General features: G+C 43.3%; 1 protein-coding gene across 3 annotated transcripts in view; it reads right to left on the bottom strand.

Moving 5' to 3' along the window:
• Positions 1 to 11,933, bottom strand: part of LOC106048543 (protein unc-13 homolog B) — a 212,313-nt gene extending 200,380 nt beyond the window's left edge. The window contains exon 1 of one of the 3 annotated variants that reach the window (XM_048053930.2): positions 11,717 to 11,933. In XM_048053930.2, coding sequence (XP_047909887.1) covers positions 11,717 to 11,738 — 22 coding nt within the window. In that variant the 5' untranslated portion in view covers positions 11,739 to 11,933. The remainder of the gene's footprint in view (positions 1 to 11,716) is intronic. The other 2 variants (XM_066987693.1, XM_048053933.2) reach the window with 2 other exon arrangements.
• Positions 11,934 to 12,786: the final 853 nt, after the last annotated feature.

The raw sequence follows: 12,786 nt of genomic DNA, 5'->3' as shown, positions 1-12,786 counted from the left end.
CCACATTTCTCCCTTATCTCCTTATCTTTCTGCCACCCCACAGAAACCACCAATCTCCTTCTCCAATTAGGTGATGCCACTGCTGGCTTACAGCAGTTACCAGACTTCAAATTTCAAGTGTTGTACATGTTAGCACTCTGGGCTAGAGTTTACCTGACTTCTGTTCATTAAGGTGTAGAAGATTTGCTCCAACCCCTTACATCTGTGTATCATTTTCAGCCTTCAAAAGAAGCAACAACTGCAGCTCAGGGATCACACCCAGCTCATCTTTACTCTACACACTGTCCCTATGCACTGTGGCCCAATTCCTTCCTCTGTGAGACGGGTTGTTTCTCCTTTTTGTGTGACCAAAGCACCTGCCGTTATCTGTTTTAACACCCTTTGCAAGAGCTCACCTCTTCTGCTGCGTTGGAAACCCCTGCCTTATCCCTGCACTTCCCGATCCTCAAGACACACCTTCCTTTCAAACAGATTTTTCTGCCCGCACCTCACAGAGGTTCTGTGTTTGCTCACCGTTATCCTGACACAGTGTTCAGGTCAATCATCAGCTCTGGGGTTATTCCCTAGGAGGAGCCTTTCCTTGTTATGTGAGATGTTAATATTTGCCCCTGTAGCTTCACAGACTTCCATGTCTCCCTCCATACTCAAGCTCCTGACTTCACCAAAAAGCTTCTATATACTTTTTGCAGGTGCTGGTCTACTGGTTTAGCTCTTCAATTTCCCCTAGGTTAAGTTGTGGTCACTCAAACCAAGTTCACTTCCACGTTCAGCATCTCTTCCGCATCCTCTGTACTGCTTAAAGCCACAACTACAGTTATCTGGATTGTTCTTAGGGTTGCAGGCGCCATGTGATGATGAAACTGCCAGGTAACACAGCTCCGTACCCAGCCGTGACCAACAGCACTCCTCTGCTGCGGGGAGTTAGCCTGCCACACTGACAATGCCCAGAAACACTTCTCTCTAACCACATTACAAGATTTCTACCCACATTTAAATCCTGGACTACGCAGATCTCTTAGTGTTACCACAGCAGAAGCTCTTATCAGCTCTTCCCAAAGTAATTTCAGCCCAGCTGGTTATCTTTTATCCACCCTAATGCCGCTTTACAATTCTGCATCCCTAACACAGCAGAATATTGCCAGTCACCTTTGTTGCTCTCTTGCCAGAGCAGGGCATCTCCTTCAACACCTCCATTCCCATCATAACCCCTGCCATAGCTGCTTCGAGTCCTACACCAACAGCCCCAGCACCACCACTTCGGTCACAAGCTTCCCACCGTGCTGTTTAGGAAGTGGACTCAGAAAAACTACTAATAAAATGCATTTCACTTTTTACTCTTTTTACGTCCTATAACTTTACACATCACTTGTTATTTTTAGAGTCATGCAATCCCTAATTCATCTCCAACACCAGCTCTTTCCTGCTGCAGAGAAAAACTGGAATGCAAGCCCCAGCAAGCATGCACAGGGTTAACTCCGGTGTATTCACACTCCAGTCACGTGCAGCGCTGCTCCAATAGAGCCTGAACACATTTCTAGATCTTTGACTGAAGTGTCCAACACTTACAGAACGGTAACTACAAACTCAAATTCACAACAGGTTTGTTGCTAGCCTACTGCTAAACCATGCTCTTTCCACCTAGCCAAAGAGTAACAAAACACTGATTTAACATGCCAGCCTGGCAGGTTGCGGCATGTCTTGATCTCCTTTCAACCACCAAAAGAATATATGTAAGTGTTTCTCATTACAGTCAGATCATCCATAAAACATCCAAGAACCTCCACTTAAGTAACAGGCATTACCAAATTCCCTTTTTCCCCAGTCCTTAAGCACTGGAAGGGCGGCGGATCAGAATTTACTAACAGTTTCTCCAACCTAAGTAAAGGCACACCTGCTGCTGTGACGCTAAGCTGCACAACCAGTTCAGATTGAAAAGCATAAATTTGTCGTGTATGATGATAATCAACTTTGCTGCCTAGAACTGCCGCAAATCCTTCATCAATTTTAATTCAGAACCTGATCTTTTTCTAAAAAAGATCTTATACTAAAAAAATACTTGTTATACTAAAAAAAATACAGTGTCCTACAGAGGGTCATATTAGATTACTACAACAATCCATTTTGGCCTTATAACTATACAGTTTCTAAGCAGTTAATCTCCTCAAAAAATCTGCTATTAAAATGGAGCATACGCAGACTCCACTTACTTAATTTGATATGTGAAAATCTAATAAAATTTTGCACACGCAGCAAGTTATACCAGGCAGGAAAGGCTGAAACAAAATTACTGTCTCACATCCACTTCCGCCTCCCCACCAACTCCTATTCATGTTACGTGCCACGTCCAAGTTTCCATACTGCAAGTTTCAGCTCAAATCAGGATTTCAAGTCTGGGGCGTGTGTGAGCTAAAAAAATAGAAAGAATTTATTTCATAAATAACAAGAACTTATTAGTCTACGAAACATCGTTATAATTTTGGTGCTGTTTGAACTCCCACCTCCGAAAATGAAGGCAGCCTGAGCTTTTTAGTAATTTATGGCCCTCCGGCTCTTAAGAAAAGTCACATGAAATGCACCTTTCAAAGAGGCCAAGCAACCTCCTCAAGAACGCCACCCACTTGCTTATAAAGAAAGCATGATGAAGAAGAACTCAAAAGATTGGGAGGCTGAACAGAATCAGAATGACACACAATTTTCTAAAATGTGCATAGCTCTTAATGCAGCAGTCAAATTCCCTCCTCACCCAAAGCTGATAAGCTACCTTGGCATCACCTCAATTAGTGCACGGTACTCCTGGCATGATGGAAAAAAACAGTTATTAAAGGTTTCCAGCATAACACCTTGCAGATCCCCAGTGCACCTGCAGTCGTAACACCCCACAGGGACTCCAGTTGCAAAGGACCGTGGCTGTTGCTGCAGAAGACCATGTGATGGCTAAATGTGAATTATCACAAGCACTGGAAGTCAGAAGGCCCTGGGTATTTCCTGAAAACAAGTTCTGGGGTTTGTGAAATCCCTCAGGAAAAGCAGGTGTTCATAAAGGATTTCCTTCCAGAAATGTAAACGACTCCATATTCATTTACATTTTAATTCCTTGGAAACTGGAAGTTGGCCAAGCAGAAAATTTCAGTCTATATTATGGCTTAAATGAAATTTGTCCCACAGTTTCTTCAGATATAGCCTTTCCATCACTACCTGACCATACAGAACTGTTCTGAAATATCTTTCAAAAAATATTTTTCAGCAATTAAAAAAAAAAAATCATCTGAAAGAGATGAGTTTGCATAGCAGTCTTTGAATAATTTGGTCAAGCATTTGCTGAAAAAAATTGCCTTAAAGAAACCTTCTTGGAACACTCAAGATGCCAACATTCAGTGCAGAGCAGAATAAAGCACGCAGCTCTCCATCGCTGAAGTTTACAATGCTGTCTGGCCTCAATCAGGTACCCAGTGGTACAAAAAGATACGAAAAATACCCACAGTGAAAAGCTACCATTGTGCTGGCACAAAGCTTTAAAGGAATGAAGGGTTTAATGGGTTTAGCTCCACACCCAAACTCCCTTCCTCAGCAGAGGCCAAGAAAGATGGCACCAGGCTGGCTGTATGTTGCAGACTTCGTATGGAAAGAGGAGTGACCCAATACAGCCTTTACTGTAAAACTCCTCCTTTTAATTATTTTTTTTTAATTATGCACCTTAAGCTGAATATTATTACACTGACCTTGGCTGAGAAAATAAGCACGGAGTGAGCTAATGCTCAGAAGAGTAATTCCGCAATTATTTTGTATCAATAAATTACATCTCCATGGTGGAAACGCTGGAGTTTCCTTAGAAGAGCATTTGGCTGTAAAGAATTAAGAGGGTTAAGTCACAGGAGCTTTAAGTAATAAGGTTAAAACCAGTATTCCTTAAAGGGACACAGCCAGGGCTGGAAGCCAAACTTCTTTTAAAACTCAGCAACAGTTTTAGGCTAGAGATTATCTCAAAGAAGACACCTTCTCTTATCCCGCATCAGACATTCCCTTCTAGTTCAATTCACTTTCCATTCATAAGTGATGTTTGGGTGCAAGGAAAAAGATGAGGGGCCTGAAGCCTGCATAAAGTTGTTTGAAGATCATGCCACGTTTCTGTTTCAAATGACCCTTTTCCTAGATTACAGGCAGGCAAAAAGGGAACAAAATCAGGGGTGGTTTTTTAATGCTTAACACAGCTTTTAACCCATGGAACCACGCCCAGAAATGATAAAACCTCTACAAATTTTAAGTCTGGACATTGAAAGTATATCCTGCAAACAAAGTGGGGGGGAGTAGTATCTACCTGACAACATCCCAGTTTAATATAGAATCATAAAATCATAAAGATTGGAAAAGACCTCCAATATCATCTGGTCCAACCATCACCCTACTACTAAAGTCATCCACTAAACCCTGTCTCTAAGGAAAGGTTGGACCTGGTACTTAAACACCCTCAGTATAGAATTTCACTAAGCTGAAGGTCTTTGAACGTAGGCTTCCCATTGAATGCAGGTACCCAACTCCCTCACGGTTCTTTCCAAATCTTCCTCCAACTCACCTGACAAAAGGATGAACCTACGAACACTCAAGAGCAGCATGCTAGAGAGAACTTGAGCTGAGTCACAACCATCAGCTGGTAGCATTTATTTTCATTTTTAAGATACCCTCACCTACTTGTGAAAGATACAGCAAACCTGCCAGCACCATCCTCCACTTCCTCATCACCTTCCATAACAGCAGGGTATGATTTCATGTAGTAACGTGGTGCTTACGGAGTTCAACCAACACCAGTCAAAAGAATTCTTCAGCTGAGGACTTCTCTTCCTCTAACCTGACCCCATATCCATTGCAGGTCTCTTGCACTCCACACTGCTTAAGAAGGGAAAGATCACTAACATCAACAGGTACTCACTGTATTACGTGAAAGTGTGACAATTCAATTGAAGCTCAAAGCTAATAATTGGAAAAATAACTTAAGGAGTCTATATTGAAAGCCTGGTGAAGGAGGTGGGCATCTCAGCTTTTTGTGATACACTCTGTAAACCTCACTTTATCTTTTCATTGAACAACCAATCATAGTTTGGGGGGTGTTCAAACTTTTTTTTTTTTATTCTGGATTAAAATTGAAGCTTTCTTTCTGTCTCAACTAGAAACACAGACACTCAGGAAAACATGTTACAAGCAAGGTGCTTGGTATGGTAGTAGTTAACTGAAATGTGAACTCACAGAAGACAGTATTAGTCAAATAAAGCTGGTCAAGTTGAGAAATACTGGGGAGTCCTTAGGCCTACTGGCAATTCCACAGTTCTTTTAAAACTTGTAGATAGCATTCCAACTAACAGCACTAAGCAGGAGAACTACTTTGGATCCCTATCACAATTTACTTTTGCAGAACAATGATTTCAAAATTGCCTAGAGTAGTTGTGATCAAATCAAATACCTAGCAATACACAAGAGACAGTTCAGAACTTCACAAAGCTGAGGATAGTTATTAGTTATTTCATTGAGAAAAAATAAAATTGAACAGAAACTGTGATATCAGATGCAGAAACCATTTATGAAGAGTTTTCTAGGGAACCAAAAAGCCACTACTCCTCGAGCAAGTACAGTTTTAGTCCACCCCACTCCAAAAGCAGCAAAGAGATACAAGCCACTACACAACATACAAGAAATAAACAGTTATCAATACATGTTAATTGGCCCTAGGTGTAGGGGGAGATGAAATAAACACAACAAAAAAAATCTTAACCTAGAGGATAAAAAGAAACACTAACAAGTACATTGCCATCCTAACTTAGTCACTGATTAATTTGCCAATGGCAAAGAAATGACAAGCACACAATAAACATTTGCTCCATGCCCGGGGAGAGGCAAGGCACCTGTGTGACCAGGTACTTTGCAGTCTACCAGTAAGAGAAGACAAAATCCAAGATGCAAATAATAATAATCAGAAAGCCTAGACATCTGAAGAAGCCTGGAGCCCAGTGACATTTGCTTTAAATACATGCTGAAAGATTAGAAGAGTCCCTAAGGAGACCAGAGTGCCACACTCCAGGTGACACTCAGCATGCTCACAGGAGGACAGGTGCCTACAGATCACTGAGCACACCAGGCAAATGTCTGTAAAAACTAATACAGCAATCAGTGTTTAAGGAGGTAAAGTTCTGAAGAAATGATGACTGATAAAGCAGTGAAAGCAAGTTGCTTCCACGCACTTTAATACAAAGAAAATGCCAGGTACTAGCAGGTTTTAATGCCAAAGAGAGACTGAGGGAAGTCCAACCACATCCTCACAGCAGCTCCTGATCTGTTTGCAAGACCACACAATGAAATCCCTGTATGAAAAGAGAAGTGTTGTTAGACATAGCACTCTGGTTCTGCTCTCTAGGAAGAGCAGTAAGAACTGCTTTCACTGAGTGACTAAAGTAGTTTCCAAAATACTGTGTAAAAATTGTTAACAAGGTAGAGGGAAAAAAACAAGGGAGGAAAGTTTCAAGGCAAAGTAATAAAAGGATCATTTGCCACCAGACGTATGCATTTCACAAGCGTCCAAGCCAAATATTTAAGGGAAGGTCCAGGATTTAAAAAAAAAAAAAAAAAAAAGGCAGTTATATTACTTGGACTTTATATGACACTATGTAAATTGTAACTAGCCCTCAGACTGTTACAGTTCAAAACGAGGAACTTTCAGCACTTGGATTAAATCCATCAGTATGTTCCATATTAAAACATTACGTTAAAAACAACTTTAACACATTTGACCTGGCAGATCCCAAACTGAAGGAGTCAGCTGAGAGGACACCAACTGAGCAAAAAAAAAAAAAAAGCAGATGCTGCTCGAATTCAGGAAGCACCTCTGTACATTTCCTTTACCCCACTGAAAACCAGAGAGGATTTTCCAGCAGTTCTTAGTGACCGAGCTCTTAAAACAAGGAATCCACACTGTTGAAACGCTGCAGTACTGGTGTCCAAAGCTGAAGGAGGGTTTGAAACAGAAAAGTGAACGAACATCTGTGCATCACAAGACAAATGCAGTCTGTAGGTTTTAAGCATTCGTACTACTTAACGACAGAAGCTTGAAAGCTTTACAGTTCCCTCTCTGATTAAGCCACCAATTAAACGTCAACCTTCCAAACCCCAATCTTAAAACTCAATGCAATGAGGCTGCTTTAAAAGCTAAGACACTTTATCTTAGCATTACTACCCAAAATTGTAACCCATTTTATTTTGTTCCAACGCTACATACACTGGTAGTTTCCTGATTAATTGCAGCTAGAGAAAAGGAGTCTGTTATAGTATACAGCAACTTCTTCATGAATCAATGTATTTGTCTTAATACCTGCACTTCTGCTACTGCCTTCAGAATCTAATTCTGCTCTTTTCCATTTTAATCTACACAAAAGCAGGTAGGGTTTTGTTGCCGTCTTGTTTTTTTCAATTCTGCAACCATTTCAGAAAGCAGTCGCAACACAGAAGTACAATCACCCTATTGCTAAGAGTACTATTTACAAGAGAGAGTCCTTCACCACTGAGAAGCAAGAGCTGGAGGCACTGCATTCAGCCTCACAAAGAACACAGAGGTGAGCTGAGGCTGTTGTATTGAGGAAAAAAAACCCTTTAAACACAAAGAAAAAGCCCTTGTGATTGATTACTAGCCTTCTAGTTATGGATATTTCTAAACATTCAACAAGGTGGACATGGTTTTATTTCTAGTGTTAGTAACACCCATTTCCATTTTCCCCACTTGCTTCTTTCTCTTGAATGACAGAGTTTAACCAGGTGGGCAGGAACCCCAGTTTTGCTGCCAACACAAGAAAGCGCTGTTAAGTTCCCTGAGCTCCACTCCACCTATTCTGACAAACCAAAAAAACTCACCAGATAAGCAAGCTTTGCAGCTTTTCAAAGCAGCAGCAACATAAGCAGCATGCAATGAAAAGAAAGTCCCTAGCCTCTAGGTGTTATCATTTCCCACAGCAGTCAAAAACTTAAAATTTCAGAGAGCAAAACCAGAACAAATCTCCTAACTCCATGTCCCACATACCTCAGGCAGCTAAGTCTCACAAAGACGCTGCAGACCAGACTCAAAGACAAAAAGCACCATGCCCTCACGGGACTAAGCCACACACCACATGCAGGGATGACACAAGATGCCCACTGCCAATATCCCTGGAACGGCAAAGTAAAGCATTTCAGATACTGATACAGTGAACGGGACAGGTGATGTATGAGACAAAGCAACACAATTTTTATTACTATTATCAGATGGAGAAGGTAGGTCCAGAAGCTAGGGAGACAAAGGAACTGAAGACACAGCATAAGCTGTTATAAAGAAGGAAGACTAGAATAGAGCCATCACTGGGTTTGGCAAGTAGCTATGCCATCATCTTGAGATACCAAGAGCTGGTGGCAAAGTAAAATGTAATAAATGTGAGCAAGTGAAAGGGTCTGAAGTGCATCTTTGGACAACAATGCAAACAGAGCAAAGGAACCGATGACAACACACTGGTGACCAGGTGATCCAACCTCGGGGTGGTCCTCGCTTGGTATGACCCTTGCAAGCTGCTCTGAGACAGCAGCTACTTCTGCCTGTAAGCTGGTAGACAGGAAAGATCAGAAGAAATTTAATGAAGTTAAGATCCAAGGTAAAAATCAAGACTTCCAAAAGGAAAAAAAAAAAAAAAGTTTTTTTTTTGGATTAAATCCAAAAAGTTTACAATGCAAGACTGATGTGAAAAACTAGACTGCTTCCCTGGGACTACTTTTATTTAATACATGCTATTTTCACAAACACAACCCTAAATGCAAACTAATAAAGCGAACTGTGCCAAGAGAAGATTATGAGACATAATCCAGACACAGCTGCTCTGAACTGGAGTATATGCAATCTCTTTAGCACTTAAGCGGTAGAATCAAAATATGAAGAAGTCTCTTCTAAAGGCCTTGGTTGTGTAAAATTCAGAATTTGTTTTCTCCTTCTCTTACACCCTCTGCATCTTTCAAGACTCCTCCTCCCCAAGAGTCCCTTAGATCACTCCTACAACCACTTCCCACATCCTCCAAACACTTGCAGGTGAGGCCAGACTCAGACTTCTGCTGAGTTTAGATTTCCTGCCAGGTACTTCTACAACAGACATGGCACAAAGCTTCTGAAAAAAATACCTGATTTGATCTCTGAGAAGAAAAAGAAATGTACCACTAAAAAACGAGATCAAGCCACAAATGTCAGCTGCCCTTTGGGGAACAAAGGCAGAGCTCGGATCTGTTTTGTGTGCACTGTTTTAGATTATCCATTCATTAAAATATCATTAATGCACATAATTCAAGTGGAAAAAAAAATTGTGAATTACAACACTTTCTGGCTGCTAGGTCTCATGTTACTCTGCCACTTAGATTTTTTTTTCCATGTTTCGCTTTTATCTGTTAAACTGCAATTCAGAGGCGATTAACAGCGTCCTAACCACCTATTTCTCTTTCACAGGTTTTTGGTTGTCTTTCTGTTTTTAATCTCAGGTCTACAGCATCCAACCCCAAGTCACTGTGCAAATTTACATGTGTATCATTTTTAATGAAAAAAGCAGCTTGTTATAAATAAATACATAAGCCAACAGAACTTACTCCTGCTTGCCCCAAAAGTGATTGTTTTACCTCACCTTCTGGTACCTATTTTGTTTTTCAGACTGCTCTATACAAGTATAACACCGTTTTATGTTTAATGGTTCATACTTGTGAGTTCTCACGAGCTCACTCTTTCAGTCATGACCATTTTAAAAAACACATTTAGTAAATTGACTATATTCTGCATTCTTATAATAAAGGTGCTCTGTATCATCTAAATCACTGCCAGTATTATCTACCATCGTAGCACAGCAGGTGGATACGAAAGATATTTTTCACAGCTGTTTTCCACCACACAGTCACCAATCACTTCAAGTTTCTTCTTTAGATCTTTGCACCCAGACAAAAATAAGCCAAACACAAAAGTGCATCATTCTGGACCACTGAAATGCTTTTGTCCCAAAGGCTCAATGGATCATGAAGGAACACCCTGGCAAAGCAAGACTGTCCCCGTAACTGCAACATCCAGTTCATGGTCTTTCACTACTCCTAGTAGAAGGGGTATAAATACACCTTTAACACAAGTGGCCAAGTGCCATGTGGCATCAAAAGCAGATTTTTTTTCATAAGACAGCCTGAGAGCATCTTGAAGATCAACCACTAAAAAGAATGGGGGGAAAAAACGTAACATGTAAGCATCCCTGAGCTAATAAGAATCAGTTTCAGTTAAGACATTTTGGCAAAACTTTCCAAATTTATAAGTCCACCAGAGATGCTCAGTGTGCTTTAGAGATTACAGAGAACATTTTTATGATAAGCTCCACACTTACAAAACTCTCCTACCTCTTAAAACAGGATCTTTTTTTTTTTTTTTTTTTAAATAAAAAGGTTGAAACTTAATTAAGAAGCCCTCTCATACAGGGATAGTGCCCTCCCCAAAACACTGCACACTCAATACACTTTGGTATTATTCTGCTGGCATCGTTTTACTAACACTATCATCAAAACATTGATTTTGATTCAAAAAGGTGATGAACAGCTGGGTGAAGAGCTGTTACCAAACCAAGAGAGACGAGCAAAAGAAAAGCTGAACTGGCAGCAGCACACCAGTGTCAGTTTTTTATCATATCTGGCAAAGGAGCTGAGAACATTAAAACAATACTTCTAAGCCGAAGGGCACAGCTGTGGGGACACCCTGCGACCGGCGTTCAGCGCAGAACACTGACAGGAGACACGTCCCAGAAGCACGAGTCCTGGCAGATGGTTCCCTTCAGGGATTTAATTATTTTATTTTTTTTTTCTGGCACAAGAGAGCAAGAAATTGAGAACTGGAGATAAAGAGCAAGCGACTAGCACTGCAACCCATCCTGCATGAGAAAGCACAACTTTTCAGTAACCTGTTCAGCAAGCGAACGAGGCTCGATAGCAGGAGGAGAAGATAATTGGTAATGTATCTGAAATAATGTTGCAGGTTAGAAGCACAGACACTGAGAATAACAACGTTAAAGCTAGTGACAGCAGCCTGCTCTCTGCCAGCAGCGCAGTTTCATTCAGCGGCAGCGTCTTGACTCGTGTACAAATGAGCTACGAAACTCAAACACGGCTCCTCCCCGCTCCGAGGTTTTGGCACCAGACTGGACTGCCGCTCTTCGGCATCACACCTGCTGCTTCCTTGCCTTCCTCGGGGCCTCTCCTCACCCCAAAAGTTGTCCTCACCCTCGGCCAGACCTGGGGGGACTCGGCCACCTGCCGAAGGCTCCACCTGAAGGTGCGAGGCTCAGCGCCACCTTCACGGCTTCTCGACCCAACATGGGCTCAACTGAGAGGCAACTGGGATGCCAAGAGGGATGGAAACCGTCAATTAAAAATAAAACGAGAAAAGCCCCACACAGACTTGAAACCTTCCAGCTGCGCTCCCATCGTGAGCAGCATCTCAGAGTGGAAACCAACTTTGGAGGCAGGTGCTGGCGGACTTACCTGTCCCTTTGGGGATCCCTTTGGGGATCCCCACGGCTTCGCCCCACTCCCCTCCTCCCGTTTGAGGCAGGACACCCCGAGGGGTGTGCGGGGTGGCCACCACCTACGGGTAGCACCCACCGGGAGCCCGGCTCCGCCACCGCGGGCACCCGCCCGCCGCTGCCCCACTCACCTCGCACGCACAGCAGCGACATGGCGGCGGCCCCCCTCCGCCGCCGCGCCTCAGCTGCGGCCCCACCAGCCGCCCCCGGCTCTCCTCATGCCGCCCCGCAGCCGCAGGTCGGCCGGGCGACGAGGAGGAGGAGGACGAGGAGGAGGAGAAACGGGGGAGGAGCGCAGGAGGAGCCGGGCCGCCGAGCTCCGCCGAGGGGAGGCAGCGGCCGGGGCGGGGAGGGCAGGGCGGGAGCTCCCCGAAGCCATCCCGACATGGCTGACAGGGGGCGCCGCCTCGGGAAACACCTCAGGGCAGGGCGGGCCGGGCCTCCGCTCCGCGGTCCTTTGCTCGTCTTTTTTCCTTTTTTCTGACTGTTTCACTCCTGCGCTCCTTTGAGCCTGGTCCTCGTAGTTTTATCTGGTGGCCTCTAATTCTTTTAGCGTTGCTTCATCCCAGAACCCTCACACTTCTTCATCCCAAACTGTTAATAAGCCTCACACTGCAGTGTGCTTTTGGTTACAGATGATCCAACGAGTAACAAATAATTTCTGAAGTTGATACTTGAAAGCAAAGTGTCATATAATGTGATTTCTATGCCATTAATGCTTAGAATATCCCAAAAGCCTGCAGCGGGCACGGGGCAAGTCTCTTGGCTGGGTCTTTCAAAGAAGCCTTCCCAAAATTCAGACCTAGACAGGAGACAATGAGTTCTGTCCTGCGCAGCACTGTGTTCTACTGCCTTTGCGTTTGCTGCACGGAAGTGTATCAGTTGTGGAGATGTGGCGAAAACATGTACAGCTTCTCTGAAATAGCAAGGGGGGGCCCTTGAATTTTGTTCCTGCAGACAAGCGGGAAGACTGTGGGCTGCTGCCAGAGACGGTCTCAGAGGACTGGGAACACTTTCCTCCCCCAGCAGTGCAAGCAGCCATCATCAGCAAGGAAGCTCTAAGGACCAGCACCAAGGCAGGTGGCGAAGGGATCTCCTCCTGCTGCCCCAAACTGGCCTCAGTGCTGCTGAGATGCTCCACAGAAGCTCTGGTTTGCTTATTTACATGTTATTTAAGTCTGGTAGTACCGGCATCTGTGTT

The sequence above is a fragment of the Anser cygnoides genome, chromosome Z (assembly GCF_040182565.1).
Source record: "Anser cygnoides isolate HZ-2024a breed goose chromosome Z, Taihu_goose_T2T_genome, whole genome shotgun sequence".
Classification (NCBI taxonomy): Eukaryota; Metazoa; Chordata; class Aves; order Anseriformes; family Anatidae; genus Anser; species Anser cygnoides.
Note: the sequence above shows the minus strand (reverse complement) of the source record. Positions and strands in the feature narration are given on the sequence as shown.